This window comes from Amblyomma mixtum, chromosome 7 (assembly GCF_055824585.1).
Source record: "Amblyomma mixtum isolate Tamu chromosome 7, ASM5582458v1, whole genome shotgun sequence".
Classification (NCBI taxonomy): Eukaryota; Metazoa; Arthropoda; class Arachnida; order Ixodida; family Ixodidae; genus Amblyomma; species Amblyomma mixtum.
This window is the reverse complement of record NC_143018.1, coordinates 100,092,534-100,118,374: the sequence shown is the minus strand read 5'-3', so window position 1 is coordinate 100,118,374 and position 25,841 is coordinate 100,092,534. Positions and strand designations below refer to the sequence as shown.

The following is a 25,841-nucleotide window of genomic DNA, read 5'->3' as shown; positions in this document are numbered from 1 at the left end:
GGCTGTGCAGTGATGACTATATAAACGAGGTGAAACGTTCGCGTTGTCATTTTGTGGCTTATAAGAATAAGAACGCTCTATAAATGCTGCTTTAGAGTGAAAGTGTATTATGATGTATAAGGCCACACTCAAATTAACACCCATTTCGTTACGTGCCTCTAAATGTCCGCTCAGTGTAGCCTCTCAGCCTCAGCAGGCGTCATTACCTAGTACGGTACCTTAAGAAGAGTATACTTAATCCAGCTCCCTTTCTCTTTCCTTTTTCGCCATAGTCATCACTAGAGACCGGATTTTAGGCAAATGCCTATTTTTTTTCAACGCTTCGTAGGCGCACCATTTTTACATATGAGCACGAATTAGGTGTTGACAATATGTTTAATACTCTTTTTATAGTGCCTATAAATGCCTATTTTGAGTGTCAGTGCCTATAAATGCCTATTTCCGACGTCGGTGCCTAAAAATGGCCTATTTTACAGAAAAGGGGCCTGAAATACGCTGTGGTTTTGCTTTCAGATTCTGTTGGCTTTCGAATACATTTTGGTTTTGAGTAGAACACACACGTGGCAACATTAGATGACCTCGTCAGTTGGCTGTGGTGAACACTGCTCCTACGCCGGCTGTGTACACAATACCAACCACGTCAGCCGAAAATATGGAAGCAACCTTTTTCCTATTTTCTGCCATTTTATCGTGGCAGCTTGTTGATGACTTTGGTTGTTAAAGTGGTAGTTGACCAGATGGCACCACATTTCGGAAAGTATACGGAGTAAGTTATAGGCTCGTCCAAATAATTCCCAATTGGTTCCAATTGAAACCACCTGTAAAATTTTCCATAAACCTGCTGGAAACAGTTTAACTGATTTTTTTCTGAAGATTTTTTTTTCTTTCTGAAGAACTCGGAAAGCACTTCAAGGGCGGTAATGAACTTATTGCTTCAGTGAAGGGTGTGTTTTTGAAAGCGCCTTCTCGTGTGTGCGCTTTTAAAGAGCAGTTGCCGGAAGTGCCTCTCCCGCCGGAGCCTATCATCATACGTTGGGGTACGTGGCTGGAAGCCGTTGAATACTACAGCTACCACCTTTCTGGCCTGAAGACCGTCATAAACACTTTCTCAGGCTCATGCTCTAGTCAGGAGGGCTCAAGCTGCCCTCTCTCAGGACAACCTTCAAGGAGACCTCGCGTACTTGTGCGCTAACTTCACTTTTCTTGCGAGCACTATAAAGAAATGGAATGTCGGGGTGTAATGCTCACTACCAACTTTGGACTAATTGAGAATGTGTAGCAACGAATCGCTGCTCTTAATCACGGAGAAGTTGCCGAGAAAATCCGCGCAAAGTTGCAGTCCGTCTTCGACAAAAACGAGGGGTTCTCGGTCCTCAAGCAAATTTCAAGAGTACTTACCGGTAAATATTCTATGATACCGAACAGTGTAATTCCATCAAATGTTCCTAAGTACAAGCACGCTCCTGTAACATCCGTTGATGTTGAGCGTTCCTTTTCAGCATACAAGTTTGTTCTTACTGATAAGAGGCATAAATTTGAGTCCATAAACCTGGAGATGGTGCTTATTTGCTACTGCTTCCATAGCTTTAACAGTGATTTCTAGATGAATGATGTTTATTTTACCCTGAATCCTCGTGGATGTACGCAGGCCCGTGCAGAACTATGATTCTTTCCTGCAGATCTATGATTGCGCATCAAGCAGCACTGTGTGTAACATTTTCTAGCATCTTGTATTTATGGTTTCTAGACCCTTCTAATGGCAAGCACCATTTGATAGTCGCGTGGCTCTAGACACGTGAAGCCACAAACTATAAAACACTGTTCAATTCCTGTGTGAGCGAAGACTGAACTCGTTTGTCAGGTGCTTTGAATTGACAATGTTTCTATCAATTTCTAAATACATGGCCTCCTATTAAGGTGTTCATTGTTTCTACTTTTGTACACGACTAGCGAATTGTTTGTTTCGAGGTATACCAAAGTGTTTTAAAACGGTTGGTAACCGTCCCTTTTGCTCTTCTGAATCATGTGTATTGTACGAAAAGTTGCGCGACAGCCTTAAAGAAACGGCTTCTAAAGTTCGCACCTTGCTTAAGGTCCCAAATAATTCCTGCTGTTTTTTTGTTTCATTTTACAGCAGATATTGCGCGCTGAAGTTCGGACCTGTGTACACTTTTGATAAAGTTTATAGTGCATATTTTGCTCCGTTAGGTGCCTAAAATGCAATTTTAGGCGCCTATTTATGGCGCCTAAAACGTGATTTTTAGTGCCTAAAAATCCGGCCTCCAGTCATCACCAACGGGACTACGCCCACTGCGACACAAAGGCCTCTTCCACATCTTTCCAATTAACCCGGTCCTGTGCCAGCTGTGGCCAGCTTATACCCGCAAACTTCTTAATCTCATCCACCCACCTAACTTTCGACATCCCACTGCTACGCTTGCTATCTCTTGGAATTCACTCCATTACCCTTAAGGACCAGCGGTTATCTTTCCTTCGCATTACATGCCCTACCCAAGCCCATTTCTTCCTCTTCATTTTGGCTAGGATTTCAACTCTGCTCTCTTCCTATATCTTAACTTTACACCTATCAATTAAGCTTCCATGGCTTTCTGCGTTGTATTCAATAGAAGTTGGACTTTTATATTCACCTATCCTTTTCCGCCTGTGGATGTCAGCAAACGAACAACGACTTCCGGTTAACCTCTCCGCGTTTCTCTCTTTTTTTCTTTCTCCCTTGGTGGAGGCACTGTTCACAGCACATCGGCAGTGCTCTGAGATCCAGAACTGTCACTCAGCAATTCTGGAGAAAAGCATCTCTCAACGGGGAACAGCTTACGAACACAATTTTTTCATATATAGTAAAATTTCACCGCAAAAAAACAATATATCCGCAGATCTTCCCTCGGCACCGGAGCTTGAATTTCTTTCTCTATTACCGTTTTCGCTATCGTCAAAAAAGTTCCTCATTGGTTTTTTATGGCAGCCTTAACTAATCCATGCTAATGATGGAAAAATTTTAAAAGAAAGATTTTGCTCTGCATCGGAAGAATGAATCCTTACCTTGACTAATTTCATCGCAGTGCCGTGCAGTATTCCAATATTCAAAATTTTTGTTAGAGAATGCTGGACATGAGTGTGGTTACAGGCTGTCAGCCTTGCCAGGGTTGAAGCTGAATGGAGTAATAGTGCAAAAACTATTTTGAAAATGTTTGACATCTACGTCGTATCTTCGAACAGCGCTGGGGCCCAGTCGTTTGAGCAGCCACCTGGCATTCGGGGGGTGCTGGGTTCGATCCCCTGTGCCGCCGGGCACCCACGGGTGGCACAATGGGCGCAAGCTTTACCCTGACCTGGCGCTCGGTTTATTTGTGGAGAAATGCTTGGGAAATGGGTATTTCATCTCAACCTTGACTAGACAAAGAAAAAGGGCCAGAATGGGCTTTACCGTAGAGAGAGGATTTCGGTCCCTCGCAGAAATAGTTTCCATCGATTAAGCGGCACACTTTTCTACGCGAGAAAGGTGTTCACAAAAGAGCATTGGCTATTTGACAAGCTGGCATGGCCTAAAAGTATTCTTGCCTGCCGAATCGAGCAATTTATTTAACATAAATTGTCAGCGGTATGGCTGGCTTGAAAAAAACGACATCCCCTATGCTCCTTGTTTTCGGTGGATTCTGGTTTCCGTCATATAGCGGTATAGCTGGACATGGCTGTTATAGTGAGCAGAGAACGAAATTTGATTTGGTACATTTGTTAGTCGGTAGAGTAATTGAGTATTTTTTTTATGAACGTTTCTTTGGCACCTATAGGTCTGCAAATTCTTGTGACTTGACGTGCTGAATAACACACTGGCAGCACTGTAAGCATCTCATATACACACCGGCTCGTTCAGTTGTTCTTAGCATTTTAGGAGTCGTTCGTTACTTGGATTGAAAGCAAATAATTTTCTGCCAAAAATAATATACCCAGGACTCAAGAAAGCCATTCCCTTTAGTTTCCAACGTATGTTTTAAAGGCATGTAAAGAATGTCTTAGAGTGTTGCAATGGTTGGAAATTGTAACATCTAAATATAGGATTTCTCAGATAAACACCCAAATGATTGTCGAATCACGTTGTCTCTTGAAGATGCACATTACTTCGGAAACCAAGAAAACTTGCGACACTACTGCGGGTAAAGTCGGTTCTTGAAAATGGCGGAGGTCATGCCAGCAAGCTCACCGCTTGAAATATTTGTGAAATATTTTCTCCTTTCGTTAGTTGGCGTAAAAAGTGCCGTGTCTTGGACATCAAGCATGCTAAATTCACCTGAAACAACGATAAAAGCACTGCTATTTGTAGCACGCTTTCAGAAAAAGCGTGCGAGACTGATGTGTGCACAAATAGGGAACAAGCGCCTCGAAATATTAAGGCTGCTTTCAACACTCTTTGCAAGGTGGCCAAACGTCACCTCGATGCCAAACGGATACCTTTTAACGCATAACTTGGAAATTGGAAGCAGCGTATACTAGCTTTCAATGGGAAAGCATCTGGGCTGTTTAGGCCCTTGTCTGACCTGTATATCTGTGTTTTTTAACAAACAATAGACAGGGCTAATGCGGGCGCTGCGGTCTGCTCGTATATAGCGCGAAATATGCATTTGAGTACCGTGGCAAGCCTGGGCAGCCAGCTTAGCTGAGGCATCGAATAAAAGCAGTCACTTCCCAACATACAGCGCCACAACCGGGCGATAACCGCAGCTTAAAAAGCTGCATACTTAATATTGTGTAGCTCAAGAGTTTTCTTTTTAGCCGCATATCGTCGAATATTTTGTTCACTACGTCGTCTTTCTTCTTACTATTGACTGTGGTCCTGAGGGTAACCAACAAAAAGAAATAAAGTCAACAAACGACTAATGAATGAACCGTCATTGACCTTGTGTTCATAAACGATACGCATTACATCCGGCGCACAGCATTCAGAGAAAATTCCTAAAAGTCTGAAATCCAAGTTTTGAGCGTAAACTGTTTAGTTTACACTCAAAAATTGTTGCAGCCAATCAGTTGCAGTCCCATCAGGGGAGAAGAATGTTCTAAAAGACTTCTTAGTTTCTTCCTGAGCAGCTTGGTGGTGGTGGTGGTGGTGAAAAACTTTAATCAAGAGAGCTTGAGGGTTAAAAAAAAATAAATAACCCTGCTGCATGGTCGGTATCCTTAGTCCGGGACACCGCATGACGAGGCCCCGTCTCGCGCCCGCTTGACCAGAGCCCTTTGGGACTCCAGTGTGGAGCAGTTGAGGAGGGCAGTCTCCCATGCCTCTCGGGTGGGGGTGGGGGAGGGGGGAAGGTGAGGATTCTGAGTACATGCCCACACCATGTGAAAGATATCGCAGATCTCTCCACAGTGCGGGCAGCGCCCATCTGTGTTCGGATCGAAGTGTTTTGCTATTGCAGGACAGAGAAGGGTTCCTGTCTGCAGGCGCCGCAGAGTTCGCTCCTCCGCCTTACTCAGCCCCTTGGCAGGTGCCGGGTAGAGACGGTGGCTGTCGCAATAATAAATTAGGATTTCGCGGAACCGCAGAAGCGGTTTATGAGCTTCTGAGCCATGAGAGCTAGGATGAGGAGCCCGGTGTGTGAGCGCTCGGGCGGCCGCATCAGCGGCCTCAATGCCTCGTAGACCCTGGTGGCCAGGAGCCCAGATCACTTTTGTGCGAGTTGGATCGGCGAGAGCGCGTCTTAGAATTTGCGAGGCCAGAGGTGATATTTCGCCTGCAAGATAATGTTCACAGGCCCGGCGAGAGTCTGTAATAACCGTTTTCGATTTTGGATCGGCGGCAGCGAGAGCTATTGCGACTTCCTCCGCTCGTGTTGAATTTGGGGCCCGAAAAGATAGCCCATCGACATTCATTCCCCGGTGGACTACGGCAGCCGTGAAGAATCCTGCGGGCGACGGCCCTGTGATGTCCACGTAATAGACGCCCTCTTTATACCCATATTGCCTCTCAAGCGTGCGAACCCGCGCTTGTCGTCTGCCTTCATGTGAAGCCATGTCCATGTTACGCGGGAGCGGAGCGACCAAGAGCATGTGGCGCCACAGCACCGGGATGTTCTCCGTCCCCTCTGGTATGCATGTGTGTTGGATGTGTAAGCGGTTTAGCAGGCGGCGCCCAGGCACCGTCTGCGATAGCCGCGTATATTGGTTCACGAGGTGGGCCTCCCGCAACTCCTGATAGGAGTTTACCACTCCCAACGCCTTCAGTTTGGCGTTGGAGGTAGCCACCGGGAGGTCCAGTGCTCGCTTTGTTGCCTTCCTGATGATGGCGTCAATGCGCTCGTCTTGTTGTTTGGTGGTGCGTAGGTACGGCACGGCGTAGAGGATCCGGCTGGTCACGAAGGCATAGGCGAGCCGTAGCGCGTCCCTGCCCCGCAGACCACCCCGCTTGTTGGAAACACGGCGTATCATGCGCCCTACCTGTTCACCTATGCTCTTGAGTTTCGCTATAGTAGAGTCCGGCCTAAGTTTGTTATTGATGAACAGACCCAGGATCCGGAGCTCCGCCACTTCTCTGATGGGACCGCCTGACAGAGATATGTGTAGAGACGTGTTGTCCTTGTGGTTTGTCCTGACGTGTAGAAGCTCTGAGCAGCTTGCAGATCCGGCAGCTGTCGTAATCGCTTGACGACACAAACTGACAGCGCCGTACAACGCATCGTCTGCTGCATGTCTCGCACAGTGCTCGGGGCTGGGGTGCAGTGTTCGGTGGGCGCTTTCAAGTTTCTTTGTTCAACGAAGTAAGTAATTTCCCTCTGTTCTTTCAGCTTCTCTCCAGCGTAATGTGCAAGCTTGGTGACCCTTGAGTTGTGGGAATAACCGCGAGTCTAACCTTAACGCCGTCATAGACGAACGAAGCATGGTCGCTTGTGGTGTTATTGATCAGAAATTTACGGTGTCCATGAGTTATGAGAGAAACATTGTTCTTCAAACGTCAAGTCATCAGGATCTCCCGTTTCGCGGCACGTGTACGTGAGTAATAAGAACGGTAAACTGGGCTAGTTGGTAGGAATTCATACTGAAAACTGCGCAAGAAACGAAGACACAGAACGAGAAGGCACGACACGGGCGCAGACTATCAACTGAATTTTTTTTCACATGAAGAGGCCTATATAAGTATCTGCTACCCACAGTGAGACAAGCACAAAAAACACAACAACCGCGAAAATCAACCCAAAACACACATGGCGCCTGTCCCACTATCCCTTCGCGTGCACCGTGATGCAAACGTCAATTACCCTTCCAAAAAACTGCATGCGATATGGGTCTTTGGCGTGATATCAGCGTGACCGTTAAGGTTGTCGTGATTTTGTTTGTGCGCAGTTTTTTGGAAGGCTAATTGACGGTTGCATCACGGTGCACGCGAAGGGATAGTGGGTTATTGTGTTTTGGGTTGATTTTCGCGGTTGTTGTGTTTTTTGTGCTTGTCTCACTGAGGGTAGAAGATACTTATATAGGCCTCTTCATGTGAATAAAAATTCAGTTGATACTCTGCGCCCATGTCGTGCCTTCTCGTTCTGTGTCTTCGTTTTTTGCGCAGTTTTCAGTATGAACGTGCACGTGTTTGTTTTCCACTAATACGCGCAGCGAAGAGAGTGGCGTTTCCGACTGACAAGGGTCGCTACAACGTCGACTCGCGATCACAATGCCAAATTAACATCAAGCCAGCACTAGGATCACTTTCATGGCAGAAAATAGGCAGCGAAGACTACTGAGTGAGACATCGCTAATGCAGCTCTTCCTGTGTGAGCCGCAAACACTGACTGAACAGCGAAACCAGTATAAGGACAGTTCGGCTAATAATGTCCTAGCATTCGCAAGCACAACACATAGCCGTAATGAATTCCAGGAGGTGCGGAAAACAAATTCAGGTCGGTCCTATATGTTCACGAAAATATTGATGGGAATGTCTCTTCCGACGAGCACAAAAACATTGCTTTCAAAGTTATGCGCTCGCACCGACTGGTTGAGTCTGCCATAGAAAGCCAATGGGTTATTTCTGGTAATAACTGGGATGAAAGTGTGGAAAATTGTAAGCTGACTGTTAGGAACATATTGATGGGAATTGTCTAGTGTTCGGATGCAGAGAGAAATCTTGTTAAAAGGTGAAAGCCTTTAATTGCTCATACTGTCGTCTGTTAACAAAGCGTGTCACACGCGTTTAACTCGGGAACTAAAAAAAGATAGAAGAAAACCAATGGTTTGGTTTGTTTATGGGGTTTTAACGTCCCAAAGCGCTAAGGCTATGAGAGACGCCGTAGTGGAGGGCTCCGGAAATTTCGACTACCTGGGGTTCTTTAACGTGCACTGACATCGCACAGTACACGGGCCTCGAATTTCTCCTCCAAAGAAATTCAGCCGCCGCGGCCGGGATCGAACCCGCGTCTTTCGGGCCAGCAGCCGAGCACCATAGCCACTGAGCCACCGCGGTGGCAGAAAACCAATGGTTGCTTCAGATAGAGGGAGAAGGAAAAAGAACCTAGAATCCAAGTTTGATGACTGTAGACTAATTAGCTAATTATAAGCAAAAATGCCGAAATTGCGTCGAAAAAGTGCGGACGTCGATATAGCCACGGGAATGGTGTGACGTCACATCCACAGGAAGTCGTCACGGCACTCGAAAATATTCACAGAATGGTCGGAAAAACGTCGGATTTGTCGGAGATGGAAAAATGTGTAATTAGGCGTAATTAACACTTAAGATCGCCGAAAGATGAATAATTTGGGTATCGATATAGCCACGGGACCGGTGTGACGTCACATCCACCAGAAGTCGTCACGGCACAGTGTTCTCGGCTTTCGCCCCTTAACACTTTAGTAGCCAAAGTGTCCTCGCAACATTTTTGAAGTTTGCCTTGTGCTTGCACCGACCAGTTAAGACTGCCATGGATAACCAATGGGGAGCGTTTTTGACAATAATCGTCCTGAAGCGGATATATTGATTGTGATCGTGCAGTCTTGCGATAGTCAAAATAAATGCGTTCATTAACAACTTCCCGTCAACCGTAATGCGCTTGTCCGGAGTGTCTGGGGTAAGGGAAACGTCTGAATGAAGTGACTCACGAAGTTGATCATCTTCTTGAAGCTCGGCGAAGAGTAGGTGTAGAGTGGCCGCTGGGTCGACGCCTCCACGTCCACCATGTCCTCCACCTTGAACAGCGGCTTCTTCTTCGTGTTGGCTGTGGCGCTCACGGCTGGGAACACACGCAAGAGTCGAAATGAAGCGCGAATGACATTCTTTTTCGGTCACCTTTGCCCAGCGCGCAGATAGAAATATTCCCTGTCCTGAAGGCTATGCCGGTGTGTGAAGTTTGTTATTTCTGCCATTTATTTTGGTACACAAGCTTGTAAACGTGCTGTCCTTACTGAAGACAGAAAAACTCTGTGAAAACCGATAGTTTTGGCCACGAAGATTCTTATCCATAAGCAGTTTCCACAAATTTTCCGCCGCCCTCACCACAGGAACACCAATAATTCAGTGGGCTTTGCTTTAAGCATCATCATCCTCATCATCATCGTCAGCCTGACTACCCCCTCTGCAGGGCAAAGGCCTCTCCCATGTCTCTCCAATTAACCCTCTCCTGAGCCAGTTGCGGCCACCGTATCGCCGCAAACTTCTTAATCTCATCTGCCCACCTGACTTTCTGCCGCCCCTTACTCTTGCGTTTCTCTTGGAATCCACTCCGTTACCCTCAAGGACCAGCGGTTATATTGCCTTCGCATTACATGCCCTGCCCAAGCCCACTTCTTCCTCTTGATTTCAACTAGGATATCATTAGCCCACGTTTGTTCCCTCACCCACTCCGCCCTCTTCCGATCTCTTAACGTTACACCTTTCATTTTTCGTTCCGTAGCTCGATGCGTTGTCCTTAGCTAAAGCTGAACACTTTTTGTTAGCCTCCACGTTTCTGCCCCATAGGTGAGTCCCTGCTTTAAGCAGGGAGCCAGCATTCCTACATAACAACGGTCAAATATTCGCAGGTGCGACGATCGCTTGAGGCTGATACTTTCAGAGGCAGCTGTTAGTGATATACGTTGATTAACGTGATACACAAACTACCTTAATTACCATGGAAAAGATGGACGGCCTCGGACGACTCCAGCCTTCATGAACGAAAGTCTGTCGCAAACGGTTTACATGAAAAAGTCAAAGGGTGTGCGTTTGAACTGACGCTAAAACGCACGCCTCGGCGGTATTACAAGTGGCTTGTCGACTTCGCCTGGAAGCTTCTGCTTACCGATAAGGAAGCTCAGCATCGTGTTCCATTTTGTGTTTTGTCTAACCTTCCCTGGCCCGCGGTCAGGGCCTTTGTGCACACTTCAGGCCGGGTTCTTAATGAGGTCGGTGCCTATGTTTTCGATCACGTTCACCACGGTGCGGTTAAACATCGCTTGAACTCGATGATGGCCTAAAGGTCCAGAATATTTTCACTATAACGTATCACCGCTACGTACCGCTGCACAACCATTGAGGCGCAGATTATTTTTTTTCTATTGCCTGACCACGAGCATTTGCCACCTGCCGGCTCGCACACTATTTTTCATTGATATCGCCAACCCTGCGACGCCCACCGACAGCGGACAACACGTGACGACATGGTTTGGTTTGGTTTGGTTTGGTTTATGGGGTTTAACGTCCCAAAGCGACTAAGGCTATGAGAGACGCCGTAGTGGAGGGCTCCGGAAATTTCGACCACCTGGGGTTCTTTAACGTGCACTGACATCGCACAGTACACAGGCCTCTAGAATTTCTCCTCCAAAGACATTCGGCCGCCGCGGCCGGGATCGCCGGACACCTTACACTAAGAGCTACCCGTGTAAACTGTGCTTGCTTGAGGTACAAGCTGCGGAGTAGCCGTTCGAGGTTCAGGAGGTCTGAGCTCGTGGGAGCCCTAGCAGTCCTGGCTAGACGCTCGCGTTTTCACGTAAACCTATTGAAAAAATTCAGGGGGGCACTTTGTTGACCTAAAGTGTGGTGAGGCGAAACCCTTGAGCGCGGTGTTGCTGCTTGTCTCACTGATGTGTGGTTAAGATTTTAAGTTTCGCCTCTAAGAGTGGAACGCGACAGCGTCTTGCAACGCTGCCAGGGAGTCCACAGAACGCCATCTCCCGTTAGGCTATACGCCTTGCTCGTCGGTAAACTGGTTTTTGAGGAAAGGAAATGTACCTCTCTCGCAAATCTCGCTGAACACCTGAACCGCGCCGTATAGGAAGGGAGGAAGATGGGAGTGAACGAAGAACCCGTATTAGCTAGACGCGCCTTTGTTCATTTCAAACCATCTAGCTGGCATGGCGGAGTGGTTAGCGTGCTCGTCTCGCACTCCGGAGACCCTGGTTCGATTCCCCAACTCTACCAATTTCTGATTCTGTTTTATTAATTTATGTGGTCTGACTAGAATGGTTAATTAAGCTAATTGGTCTTTACCATTGTTTTCATGCCATCCGTCATGTCCTGTCACTCACCTCTCAAGTGATGGAACTCTCTAGAATGTTCGACACAATGTCTATGAAACGTCTAACTATTAATGATGATTCATGATAGTTAAGCATGACTTGCACATTTCGTGATACTAGTTAATGTATGGTTAGTGATAGTTAGCGTGACCTTAACTAGTACACTGATTGATTAGCGTTAGTTAAGGTACTAGCGCAGTGCACAGTCTCACATGCCTCTTCTTAGCTACTACTAATTACCAATCAGTCATTTAGTCATTAAATGCAATGATATAATCATGAAATCTCTTTTTGTATCATGTTCCGATGTCTTTAGATTGCACCCGGTTAAGTATCGATTGGCTATTGATTGTAATATGCCCATATAAGGCATGCATCCGAAACGCGGACACATTTGCTAACACGTCTTGGTCACGACAGTATGAGGCATTAAAGGCCTCAAAATTTGCCTATGTTTGAATGGGTGAGAAAATAGGATTATGGCACATTTGGTTTGGCTTTGTAGGATTAAGGTCTTAATGCGAGCCGGGCTACGAGAGACGCTGTAGTGGAGGGCTCCGGATAATTTCAACCATCTGGGGTTGTTTAACGTGCACTGACAACGCACAATACACGAAAGTAGCGGGTTCGGTGCCGCACGCGGCTGTCGCATTTAGATGGAGGCGTAATTCTAGAGGCCCGTGTACTGTGCGATATTAACCGTATAAAGCCAAACCCATAATCCTATTTTCTGACCTATTCAAACCTATACGTTTTTTTTTCAGTTCAGGTAGCGCTCTCCGTTAAGTGGAGTGACCAGTGAATGAACTGAGAGGTCAAACTGAGAGGTGAATGAATATAATGACCAGTGAATGAACTGAGAGGTCAAAGGCGTCTCACTGCGAAGCGAGCTATGTGAACTTAAAAAAGAGGGATTGGTGGTACTCACTCAGCCGTTCGGGTCCCTTGCTCGTGTCCTTGCGGTGTTTCATGCACTCGCCGATGGCGGGGATATCGACCAGGTTCTGCGTCGAGGAGAGCCGCTTCCAGTTGAAGCCGGCGAAGAACGGGTGTCCCCGGATCTCGGCGTAGGTGCTCGAGCCCAGCCGCTCGACGGGGTTCTTCTTGAGCATTTTGAACACCATGTCCTTTGCCTCGGGCGTGGCCGAGTGCGGGTGGTCCTCGACCTTGGGCCACTTGAGCGGCTGGTTGCAGATCTTGTCCTTGAGCGCGTCGGGCGTCTCCCCCCGGAAGGGCACCCGGCCCGTCATCATCTTGTAGAAGGTGGCCCCCGCCGACCACCAGTCGACCGCGCGGCCGTAAGGCCGGTGCTTGATGATCTCGGGTGCCATGTAGGGCACCGTCCCGGCGCACTCGCCGTCGCGGAACTCCAACGACGTCTTGGTGAAGTAGCCCTTGCACACGCGCTTGGAGTCTGCGCGAATGGTTCGTTCATTCATTCGTTTATTGATTCAGTGATTCTACACGAGATCACAAAAGATTTTTACACATCTTTCTTACACATAAGCAAAAATGTAAAGACACGGTGCAGCATCGGCACATGCTCTTGGCGTACACGTTTCAGTGCAGAGTCATCATCTATGAGGGTGGTCAAGTGGACAGTGGCCGAAAGCGTTCGAGCAGCATCATCATAATGTAAATTAATGGAACACATTATTGCAAATCCGATTAATAAATTTTTGAAGAGCACTGAGTTCTAATTTCCAGCATGGGTTCAGAAAAGGCTATTCAACAGTTACACAATTAGGGGCAGTAATATATTCATTCGCTTCATGCCTTGATGAGAACGGTCAGGTTGATGCAATACTTCTAGATTTCAGCGAAGCTTTCGATATAATTACACATGAAAAACTAATACTAAAACTCATACCCAACGGCCTTCCGGAAATTTTGATCATGCGGATAACTAACTGTTTAACCAATCGCTATCAATTTGTACAGGTAATGAGCGACAATCAGGCTGTCGTCCGATCGGCTCCGGGGTCGCCCAAGGGAGTGTGCTGGGACCATTCTTGACGCCCGTGCATGCATCACAGCGCGACATTCTCCATCCAGCGTGCCTCCCTCTCCGCCCCCCCCCCCCCTCTCTTCTTATGGCAGCTTCATCACCAGTCCTCTTACGGCCATGGAGTGGGCTAACTCCGGCACACAAACACGAAGGCTTCGTGTAGGTAATCCAATCCAGTCGAATGCATTTTATGGACTACACTGTCAGGCCTACTTGCCAACTAAACATGAGAGCGGCCAAACCCGAATTTGTCGCCCATTGCACAGCTTTAAGTCACAGCCCACAGCTGCAAGTGTGCCAGGTTTGTAAGGCGTCGAGGAGACAAGGTACCTCAACGCCCCCAACCTTCGATTCCACTCTCAACTGGCTCCCCGAAGGTCCACATCGGAGCATGAAAACTGGTCGTACTGCAACACAGGCAGGTTTCAAAACTTTCACAACTGTGCCAGCATAAGCACTGCCCTACGCTCGTTGTTAAATTTGTTGTGAATACTGGGGACACATGGTCATCCGGTACTTACAGTGCCCGATGCAAACCTTGTTCGTGTCAAAGTCAATAACCTTGACTCTTCCCCCAGGGATAATGAGCATGCTGTAAAAAACAAAAAAAAATTAAACGGCTACTTCAGCCTCGTACTTGCTGAATCCGACTTAGCACTAGTCGGCCGCTGAAACTTCTCGCCCATCGCCGGTCCGAAAGGATAAGACTACGATCGTCGTCTCGCCTGGAGTATGCTTTCGATCACGCGTTGCGCAGTGCTCGTAAGACTGTAGAGCAATACGTTACGCGAATACGGCTTGCGATCAGCGCTGCTAAGTGCTTAAGAGTCGCTATGAATTTTTGGCACCACATACCTAGAAATTCTGGACAAGCTCATTTTTTCAATGGAAATTTGTTTGTGAGCCCAGTTTTTCCGCATGTTGTAAGATTGCACCGTAATAATCAATGTATGCGCAGATACCTCTCTTGGATCTTGTAGTTTTATTTTATTATTATTATTATTATTATTATTATTATTATTATTATTATTATTATTATTATTATTATTATTATTATTATTATTATTATTATTATTATTATTATTAGTAGTAGTAGTAGTAGTAGTAGTAGTAAAAGACCTTTATTCGACCGTAATTTACAGGCCGAGCATGTTGACCGCCTGGGCGACTAGAAGCCGCTGTTCTTCTTCCCCTTCAGCGCCAAGCCAGTCGAGCCAGGTGGTGATGGATAGAGAGGGTGAGGGGAAGGAGCCCGACTGCTGAGCAGCCGGGCAATAGAAGAGGCAATGGGCCAGGTCCGCATAGATACAGGGGCAGTTGGGACAGGAAGGGTCCGACCGATAGCGATAGAGAAAGAGGCGGGACGGGGTGACAACTGCATTCATTTGAATGTGCCGCAGAAGGCGAGACTCCGGCACCATGAGTGATGGATGAGGGGGAGGGTAAATGCGTTTGTTGAGGCGGGGCTTATTTTATTTAATTGTAGTATTTATGCTCAAAAACTCACCCTATTGCTTTCCTATGGCACGTTTAATCATTTGGTGCGACAGCAGGACAATCTTTAAAAGCAAGATTTTGCTACGCGTCGGAAGACTGGACCATTGCTTTCAAAAAGTTCCAAACACTATCTTACAGTATTCAACAGCTGCCTCACAATTATAAGTGATGCGCAAGAAAGCTGGACTTAATATCGTACAGAAGCCCTCAAAAGACATATCTTGCAATTACACTGTGCTTATAGTTCGATATTTTTTTGTGAAATGAGTAACACTATTGAGTTTAGAAGAATCATGGTCGGTTTGTTAAGGAGTTTATTTTAATACCTTAAGTGCACCGCCATCTAAGCGTGTAAATGGCAAAGAAAATGCCCTTTTCTGCACGGCACATAATGATAATGAAATTAAAGTTGCGCAGCGCACAGGCCAACAGTGACCGCGTTATTCACAGCAAGGCCAACATCTTCTGGGATGTCAGACAGCAAGGGGAAAGTACGAAGGACTTGTCAAAGAGAGAGGGAAGGGGGGAACTGCTGAATGAAAAGCGCGGGCTTGTAAGCGGAGGTGGCCATGACCGCAGCTGATCGAGACTCCTAGTGGCACAACTTGCAAAGCCTGGTCCGGGAGTCCAGCAGTGCGGGCACTCACTTCGACACCTTGATATCTCGGTGGATGAGGCCTCGCAAGTGCATGTGTTCCAGGGCCAAGATGAGCTGGGCCATCACGATGCGCACCTGCTCGGTGTTGAGGTACACGGCCTTCTCCACCACACGGAACAGGTCCGCGCCGCAGATGTACTCCATCACGGTGAGGTACGCGTCCTGCGCGGGAGAGAAGTGCTCTGAATGCCCATCACGGGCAAGTTTGCAGGGGTCGGCGCGATTCAGAGCGTCTTCTCGGGGGCAACAGTCGTGTGCACAACGCAATTCAAAATTTAATTCAGCTATACGAACACGCTAGTTACTTTGTCTTGTGTAATAATGAAGCAATTAAGTATTAAACTACATCACGTTTCCGACGACAGCCAAGGCGAAAAGGCAGTGGCCATAGTTGTACCACACATCTCACGATAGCACTCACCACCTAGTACATATAAACTTTGCGGTCCAGATCACCGGCATAGCATTTTGATTGGACAGCGAATAAACGCGCTAGTTTCCTGTGGCGATGTAGAACAACGACGACTACGACGCCGTTTGACCCTGAGAAAGTTCTCTGTTCGCTGAGAGCTGTACACAACGACCGTTATACGAGGCGCGCTGAAACGCATCCCTCCAAACCGCTATTTGTTTACCTCACAGTACTTCCCCCACTCGCATTTCTTTTTCCGAGCTGCGCTAGTGAACACGCTGCCTTCTCTCGTTTGAGGAGTCCGACTAATGCTCTAAAGCCAATCTCAAGGCACAATGAAACAACATGACCGGAGAACGATGGAGGAAGATTGAAACAACGCTCGTATCACAAGGGCGAGCATTTTAACATTTGGAAGCGCTCGTTGCGGTAATCAACAATCACTTAACAATGAATCGAGTGGCTTGAGTTGTAAACAGTAACCTCTCCTCACCCCTCATCACCAATGCTAAACTCACAAACAAAAGAAGAGAGAAATGGATACCACACGAAGACGGCTTTCAGTGCTGGCTTGTTTGAAGATTTATGTAACAACTAGCTTTGCAAGAAGTTGTGCTCTGTCTTTCTATTGATATTCTGACACTTACGTAGTCAAGGAAAAGTGCCGCTTATTTGAGATATCACTCCCCAGAAATTAGTTCAGCTGGCGCGACCACGTGCACAATCCGTGAGTGTTGCCTATGCCTCTCGGCGTTTAAACATGAGGACGCCTACTTACCGAATTTGTAAAACGAACTCGGCTCGGCTAGACCTACTTCGCAAAGGCAAGCAACCTGCACCGTGATGCTATTGCACATTGTGAAAATTCGCCGGTGACTCGAAAGACTAGGTAAAGTGTTGCAAGCAGCGTGCTTGTATGGAGCTCCCGGTCAAAGTCGCTAATGTGAAAAGCAGTGATAGAGCATCACAGTCAGCACTCTGCGGTATAAAATACTACTGCGCTCCTCGCAGCGTCTGTGTCGCTTCTGGACGATAAACCAAACAGTTTAATATTTATATTGTGGGGACGCGCTTTCTCGTCCCCTGTGGTTCGCTTCTCCGCAGTGTACCCTCAGTTCGTCCCCTTTAGTTAGCTTCCCCGCGATGCACCCTCCTTAGTCTTGTTACTTTGACTAACAAGGGAGGGCGCTGGCATCGCAGCGACACGAGCGCCACGGATGGTGTGTTTGCTGTGCGCGCGCGGGGGATCCTCTTCTGCTAGGGGCCGGGGAAGCTTGCGGACGTTCGGCGCAAGGCTCCGCTCTCTTCGCCGGCGGGCGACCTCGCGGTGGAAACATGTTCCCGTCAGCTCGTCCCTTCAGGCTTCGGAGTTTCCCTTGCCCTAGCGTGGGCGAACGTTTGCTCGTAACCGCGCTGGTGAGGCGGACGTCCTCGATTCCTCAGCGTATTTTGTTGCTAGCTGGCGTTATTGTTGTTGCAGCAATAAATGCCTTTTTTGTGCCAGCTAGTGTGTCGTTCATTTGTTCCCTCAGAGCAAGGCCCGCCGTGGTCGGCGTGCGCTCGGTAGCGTACGCAATCACGGGGTGGGGTCCGCGCTGTTTTGAACTGTGTAAGCCGCGGTTGAACGGGGAGAACGTACTTATCTCCCCAATTAAAGCCCCACATTATTTGTTTATGCCGCGTAGTACACTGACATAGATGCGTCAAAAGGAAGGACTAGCCGCACACACACACACCTAATTTCGCTACTGCATTCCCCTCAGAACAATGTCTGGGGGCGACGGGTTCTTCAGTGCGGTGCTCCTGCAGTGGCGTTCAGCCTGCTTAAAACGCGGGATTTAAATTGGCGCGTAAGCGGGAGGATTGCCATTATGGTTCGCAAAAATGAGGACAAAAGAAAGCCTGTTCACGGACAGCCTCGAATTTCCAACCCTTTGCTTAACAGCCAAACCTGTCAGCATATTGCGCACGGAGATGGAATGGAGGCAATGCTGTGAAGGCATTGGCAGGAGTAGCGTTAGTGCCGTCTGCGCACGAATGCCTTAAGGTGAAAGCAGCGGGGAGTGAACACATCAAATTAAGGGCAAACTGTCGGAGACTGACACCACGCCAGTGCACCTTTAAGAGCACTGCTGCACACCGGATAGCGAGCGAATCGAAACGTGTGACCTCTTTTCACATTTGAAGAGAAGAATCAAAATGGGCGCAATTCTGAATGCTGCCGACTGTGCTGCAGTCTTCGACTTACGAAGAGCGCGGTGTAGACGCCGGCCAGAGAGTAGGCGACCCTCCAGCGGTCGCTGGAATAATCATTCAGCGCAAGAGGATTTCGCACGGGAGAGGCCCCGCGCTGGGGCCGGTGAAAACGTGGGAACGGAGCCGAAAGAATAAAATAGCTTTTCGTACTCAAACCCAACGTGTCGTTCGCTCTGCCTGCACTCTGCATGCAAGCTAACCCTGCAGGCACGAGGGCCAAACGCTAGTAGTGGTTTAAGCTTCACTCTTGCTGACACTTAAAAGCAAGAGTGCAATGGCAAGAGAGTAGTCCGCGGAAAGATTCAGTGGTTAACAATTAATACATTGTTACTCGTCAAAGCAGCGCTGCTGCTATTAGGAACGTCCAAATGTAAGAGGTTCATTTCTATGGTGAAATCGCAGAATGTGACGTTCGTTTTACGGCGTTAGCTCTTCTTAGATCTTTCCTGAGTTTTGCGCCATGGTCGGCGTCCGCAAGCCCGTCCCCGGGTACTGACCTGTAGACATGTACCTATCGGCTACGAGCTTAGCCCCCTGTCCCCTCCCCCCTTCTGCAGACGAGGCGGATGATCTAGCCACTAGGTCACTGCTGGGGTGCCCATAGGGTTACAGCGTTAGCTTTTCTTCATCATCATCAACATCAGCCTGACTACGCCCACTGCAGGACAGAGGCCTCTCCCATGTCTCTATAATTAACCCTGTCCTTTGCCAGTTGCGGCCCCCAAATCCCCACAAACTTCTTAATCTCATCCGCCCACCGAAATTTCTGCCGCCGCCTGCTACGCTTGCCTTCTCTTGGAATCCACTCCGTTACCCTTAATAAGGACTAGCAGTTATCTCGCCTTTGCATTACATGCCCTGCCCAAGCCTATTTCTTCCTCTTGATAGGCTGTCATTAACCCGTGTTAATGACATCTCTTTAATGACATCTCTCTTACCTCTCTCCTAAGCTTTGTGTCGTTGAAGTCAGCGCCCGTAGTACCTCCTCTAGGCACCCACAGGTACAAATGCACCTCCCACTTACGAGCCTAGAACCTCCCACCACGCTCCTCTCGCACCTTCCAGCACCTTTTGAATCCTAGGTGCTGAACACGCGGACAGTAGAATGTTCGAGTTACTCGGGCAGAGCGGACGTTTTATTCGCTGGCCGCCGCCGCTCATAGCGTCTCAAGCAGTCTTAATAAAAGTGGGGTCGCGTCTAGCGCCCACAACTACGACCACTAGGCCACCGCGGCCGTGGCCTAGTGGCCAGTGGTTAGTAGTTAGTAGTTAGTAGGCAGCTAACGCTGTATCATTCAGTTAGGAAACCCGTAAGCGTCCTGTGACTCTTTAATTTCGTATTCATCGAAATGCTGCAACCACGGCCTCGATCGAAGGCACAGTGCTAATGAAAAGTTTTAGCAATCAAAGACGTATGAGCATAGACGTATACTTAGCTAACGTGAGCCTGCTGAGCACGCTCAGTTGCACAGTATAGAAACGTGGAGATTCTCTAAAAAATTCTCTAATGCTTCTTACAATCACGCGATCCCATGACTTTTACCGCTGCCCCTGGAGCGAAACAGTCTTATATTGTTTGCGCACAGCAATCGTGAGACATCCCAATTGTACTGTTGACAATACGTGCGAGAAAAGCAATAAGGTTGGCGTGCAACAGTGCAACGCACGTAGGTCGGACTAGTCGGGACATAGCTATGTTGTTAGAAGTGCGCGGCCATATTTAGGTTACGCAGCTCACGGACCCCGTTTACCATTGCTGGCATCGAAAGCGTAGCCATGATTAACCTGGAAAAGAGAAATTGATGTATCGGATTCTAAGAACTGGGTATTAAGCCTGGACAAATGAAGATGGTATGAGGGTGCCAACCCCAAGATGCCTTCGACCGCTTGAAAGAAGTGCCAGGCGAAACGTTGCCTTGGCCCATGTTTTACGTCGTCCAATGTTGGATTTTTAGCTATTGTTAACACCCGCTCTATTCTATTGTAGAAGAGATGCTTGTTGAGCGAGTTGGTGCATTATAGTTGATAGGTGGAGCAGCATAGATAGACACGTACACAATATGCACACAGGACAGCGCCGTCCATGTCTACATGTTTTCTTGTGGTCAATTTCTTTCACACTCCTTTCACTTATGATTTGTATTCTATTAGTTTCCTCGCATACTGTTGGTCGCTACCGCCTTTGACGTCAAGGCTGTTAGCTAGGTATTAATCAACGTATGTTGCCGGCTCTGGTGTATCATGGTAGGTCTACACTCTTAAAAAAAGTTAGTAAAAAGGTAGTAAGTGCAACAGTTACTAACTCTGACTTCGTTTTACTACTTTTTATCAGCTATTCATACCCTTTTCAAGGTATAGTTAGTAAAAGTAGCCCTTGCTACCTTTTTGCTAACTATGGTCGCTAGTTGCTACCTAGTTAGTAACCGTTCCTTTAGCCCTAAAATAAAGTCTTAGAATATAAATTAACACAGATTGTCGTTCTAATAGATTGGTTGTGTAATTAAACCTTTCTGCAGGGGCATATAGTCAGGAAGCTGTTTCTACAATCTCAACTTCATAATTAACGCTATTTTAGCTCAACCGCTAACAGCCATTAGCCAGTAAATTAGAGTCTGATTTACGGAGTATATAAGACTGAGAAAGATTTCCCTACAAGTGTACGCGCAGTGCGCGAGAGTGACTTTTTGTGATTTGTGTTTTTCCTGCATTCTGAACCTTTGTGTGCGCACGGTAAGGTTGTTGATGCCATCACCTCGCATGACTTCTACATGTAATGCGCGATAAGCTTAAACCTAAGCGTGTGATTTACGGCCAGCACGCTCTGATAGCTCTGTCTGGATTCCGTAATCAGTCAAATTGACTGTGAAGCTTTTTTATTTTTCGAGTACGCATAAATTTGACAAGCCACGCCAGCACACCGTACGATGAATCTAGGAACATATGCGAGTTTCTACTCATTTTCTTAGTAAATACTTCCAGCTGCCCGTTACATACTGCAGGTAGCAGCCGTTACTAACTCAATGGGTTAGTAACTGTTACTAAGCAAAGCCGACAGCTGGGCAAGTTGGATAACGTTCATGATGTGACAATAGCGCACAAGGAACACGAGGTACGGAAAGGAAACGACGCAGACAAGCGCTTAGTCTGCGTCGTTTCCTTTCCGTCCTTCATGTTCCTTGTGCGCTATTGTTACATCATGAACTAACAGTTACTAACCTTCCCGTTACTAACTGCAATCACTAACAGGGTAGTAACATCATGAACATCATGAACATCATGAACGGTAAAGAAACGACGCAGACAAGCGCTTAGTCTGCGTCGTTTCCTTTCCGTCCTTCATGTTCCTTGTGCGCTATTGTTACATCATGAACTAACAGTTACTAACCTTCCCGTTACTAACTGCAATCACTAACAGGGTAGTAACATCATGAACATCATGAACATCATGAACGGTAAAGAAACGACGCAGACAAGCGCTTAGTCTGCGTCGTTTCCTTTCCGTCCTTCATGTTCCTTGTGCGCTATTGTTACATCATGAACTAACAGTTACTAACCTTCCCGTTACTAACTGCAATCACTAACAGGGTAGTAACATCATGAACATCATGAACATCATGAACGGTAAAGAAACGACGCAGACAAGCGCTTAGTCTGCGTCGTTTCCTTTCCGTCCTTCATGTTCCTTGTGCGCTATTGTTACATCATGAACTAACAGTTACTAACCTTCCCGTTACTAACTGCAATCACTAACAGGGTAGTAACATCATGAACATCATGAACATCATGAACGGTAAAGAAACGACGCAGACAAGCGCTTAGTCTGCGTCGTTTCCTTTCCGTCCTTCATGTTCCTTGTGCGCTATTGTTACATCATGAACTAACAGTTACTAACCTTCCCGTTACTAACTGCAATTACTAACAGGGTAGTAACATATGTGACAACCAGTTACTACCCCAAAAGTTAGTAAGTAATACTACCTTTTTTTCTAAGTGTAGGGCAAAGCGGCCAATTGCAATTGCAAAGCGGCCAATTGCAAAGAAAAAGGGAAAAGAACTGACCCATCTTAAAAGAAAGTTTACCAGGATATTAGGTTCAAAATGGCACGTAGGGCTTTGATACTCACGCGTGTGCAATAGCAAGCGTAGTACTTGACTAGGAAGGGGTTTCTGATGACGGACGCCGTGACTTTGTCCACACAAGCCTGTTTGTGGCGCTGGAACTTGTCACACGGCACGAGCTTTATCGTGCACACTAGGTTGGTGGGCTTGTAGATGGCCTTGTACACGGCTCTGGAATCAAGAGATCCATGTAGGAAGCGCTAAACGACGGAATGATACCACCATAATCCATAAAACAAAGTGTGTATAACATGAGCTTGAAAGAGGACATCAACTTCATCCAGTGCTGAGAAAAGCTGCTGAAGAAAAGCACGCGGTATTGAGATAAGTCTTTCTGATCAACAGAGAAATATTACAATGTGATCGACGTTACAAGCGGCAAGTCGATGACGTTCTAAATGACATCCCCATCTTTCTGTAAAGTGTAGGTGTGTGTAATTGAAAGGCTACCAAAAAACATGAATCCGCCGAACCGACCGTTGTCGATGGAATAGCGTTCATTGTTTACCGTTTAATGACTATTTTCAAGTCTTTTCTGTCTTTTTGCGATTCTCAGTCTTAAAATTATCGTTGAGTGTACCTAGCATGTGAAAAATTGCGAATTCCGTTTGGGCCAACTTTGACGTCATGTTTTATAGCCACTCCTAAGAAAACTAGCAATGGGACCAGTAATGCTTTGACTTTAAAAGGCAGAACTATGACCCATGGGCTTTGAAGTCTATTATGGCTACAGCATTACTGCCAGGAGAAGCCACCAGCTTTTCTAGCAATGGGACTAGTAATGCTTTGACATTAAAAGGCAAAACTATGACCTATGGGCTTTGAAGTCTATTATGGCTACAGCATTGCTGCCAGGAGAAGCCACCGCCTTTTCTAGCAATGGGACTAGTAAGGCTTCGACATTAAAAGGCAAAACTATGACCTATGGCCTGTGAAGTCTATTATGGCTGCAGCATTGCTGCCAGGAGAAACCAGTATAGTTTTTTCGCCAAACTTAGCTTCGCCGATTGCTCCCCGGTTGCTCACGTCTGCCCACGTAAATGCATAGCAAATGCTCTAGCACCAACAAAACGAAAGAGAAGACACGGCAATTACCCACCCGAAGCCTCCAGCGCCGAGCAGCTTTACACATTGGAAGTCCTTCATCTTGGGGATGAACGTCCAGAAAGGCGCAATCTCGGCCATGTTCAGCTTCGCGGTCTTCTCCATGACAGCGTCGCCCACGCCCATCCAGTCGGTGGGAGGCACATCGGACACCTTCTCCAGAGACGTGGCCAGCTCGCCCACGATGATGATCAGCTTTCGAATGCTCTCTCCCAGCTCCTTGGCGATGTCCTGGGCCTTCTTGAACACCAAGAGATGCAGGCCTAGATGGTCGAAGACACGGGAAGAGGGTAGGGTGGGTCATGAATTGGGCTGGCAAGAATAAAAGCGCAACAAGACGACACAAAGAAGGAGGAAAAACGACAGGACAGGCGCGACTTGCAACACGCCTGTCCTGCAAGTAGCGCCTGTCCTGTCGTTTTGTCCTCCTTCTTTATGTCGTCTTGTTGCGCTTTTATTCTTGCCAGATATGAACCAACATGCCCCGGAGAGTGTTTTACTAATGAATTGGGCGAACGCGAATTAGTATATCTTTGCTGAGATCAAGGAGGGGCTGTGAAGATGAGCAATGAGGATTACCGGTGGTCGTTTATGGTACAGAAGTAGGTTCCGAGAGAAGGCAAACGTAGCAGGGGGCATCGTCCGATGGGCCATGAGACCAGGAAGTTTGAAGGGAAAGCAAGGAAGCCGTTTGCGTTGGGAGGTTTATCTTCTGAGTGTAATTGCGACCGCTACAAGGCAAAGGCCTCCCCCATAACCCTCGAATCAACCCGGTCTTGCCACAGCTGTGGGACGGGTCAACTGGGATTCAACGGGAGAGAGATTGCTCCTGCAGTGGGCCTAATTAGGCTGATGGTAGCGAGAAGGTGAAAGCGTAAGGATCATTCAGTCCATCCGCTTGGTTTCGTCATTTGTTTGGAGTCAAGAATGTACAGCTTCGTAAAAAACGGCACTGCTCCAGGACTGTTAAGTTAATTAATAGACTAGCGCATAAAACTAGGACAAAGACAGAGAAGGAGACAGGACGAGCGCATACCCCTCCCCTGCGGTAGATGCTACGTGGGGCAGTCTGGACGCTGCCTAAATGAAGGGCTACGAGAGCATCGCACGCTGGGGGATTCATTGGTGGGAGGCAGCCATTTGGCCACGCATTGTAAGCTGTGCGGGTGCGTGCCGGCGTTTGATGCCACGAGTGTGCTTGGTAGGGGAGGCACAAGGTTAGGCCGTGAGATTTGTGAGGCTTATCACGTTAACAGGGAAGGGGATAACTGTGTCAGCACGACATCACTTGCCCTGACCAGGAAAGAAACCATGTATCTCCGAAGCAGTTTGCCACATTTTGATTAGTTTGTGCTCTTTGTAACCCACTGTGCGCATGTGCCACTGCAGTGTTTTTAAGTACCTGTTTGTTGTAGTAAATCTTCAGTTGATGTTTATCGCTCGTCCTGTCTCCTTCTCTATCTTTGTCCCAGTTTTATGCGCTAGTCTATTAATTAACTATGACAGACCAACTAGCCCAGCTTGCCGCCTTGACTCCAGGACTGACGCGGTGCGGTCTCACCTATCAAGTTCTCGGCCATGTCTCTCATGTCCTGGTAAGTGATGACCTGCTCGTTGAGCTTATCGAGTGTGTCCTGTGCGGCCAGAACGACCTCCTCCTGGCAGAAGTGCATCAGCGGCTCTCGGGTGAGCTCAATGCCGCTTTCGCGCTTCACGTAGAACTCCAGCAGCAGAGTGGTGACCTTGGGGATGCGCGGAAAGAGCTTGGTGACCACTTTGGCCGCCGAACGCTTCTTCTCCTCCATGGCGGCGGCACCTGCGGGCAGTGAGCGTCTCTGTTATCCAACGGTACGCACTGGATATGAAGAAACGCGCAGGTATGTGACTAAAAATTTGATGCCTGACACATAAATGATCTTGATCCGATTCATGAGAGGGAAATAACTAGAAGAATACGAATGGGGTGGAGCGCATACGGAAGGTTATCTCAGATCATGAATGGCAGTTTACCAATATCCCTCAAGAGAAAAGTATACAACAGGTGTATCTTACCGGTACTCACCTATGGGGCAGAAACGTGGAGGATAACAAAGAGGGTTCAGCTTAAGTTAAGGACAACGCAGCGAGCTAAGGAAAGAAAAATGGCAGGTGTAACGTTAAGAGATCGGAAGCGGGCGGAGTGGGTGAGAGTACAAACGCGCGTTAATGACATCATGGTCGAAATCAAGAGGAAAGAGTGGACTTGGGCAGGGCATGTAATGCGAAGGCAAGATAACCGCTGGTACTTAAGGACAACGGAGTGGATT

General features: G+C 47.5%; 1 protein-coding gene across 1 annotated transcript in view; it reads right to left on the bottom strand.

The window, feature by feature from the left end:
- LOC149336973 (microtubule-associated serine/threonine-protein kinase 3-like) overlaps positions 1 to 25,352 on the bottom strand; it is a 32,805-nt gene extending 7,453 nt beyond the window's left edge. The window contains exons 1-7 of the mRNA XM_089553219.1: positions 25,097 to 25,352; positions 23,531 to 23,798; positions 22,437 to 22,602; positions 15,634 to 15,806; positions 14,011 to 14,081; positions 12,410 to 12,895; positions 9,091 to 9,221 (exon numbers count right to left, since the gene is read on the bottom strand). Coding sequence (XP_089409345.1) covers positions 9,091 to 9,221; positions 12,410 to 12,895; positions 14,011 to 14,081; positions 15,634 to 15,806; positions 22,437 to 22,602; positions 23,531 to 23,798; positions 25,097 to 25,340 — 1,539 coding nt within the window. The 5' untranslated portion in view covers positions 25,341 to 25,352. The remainder of the gene's footprint in view (positions 1 to 9,090; positions 9,222 to 12,409; positions 12,896 to 14,010; positions 14,082 to 15,633; positions 15,807 to 22,436; positions 22,603 to 23,530; positions 23,799 to 25,096) is intronic.
- Between the last annotated feature and the right edge of the window lie 489 nt (positions 25,353 to 25,841).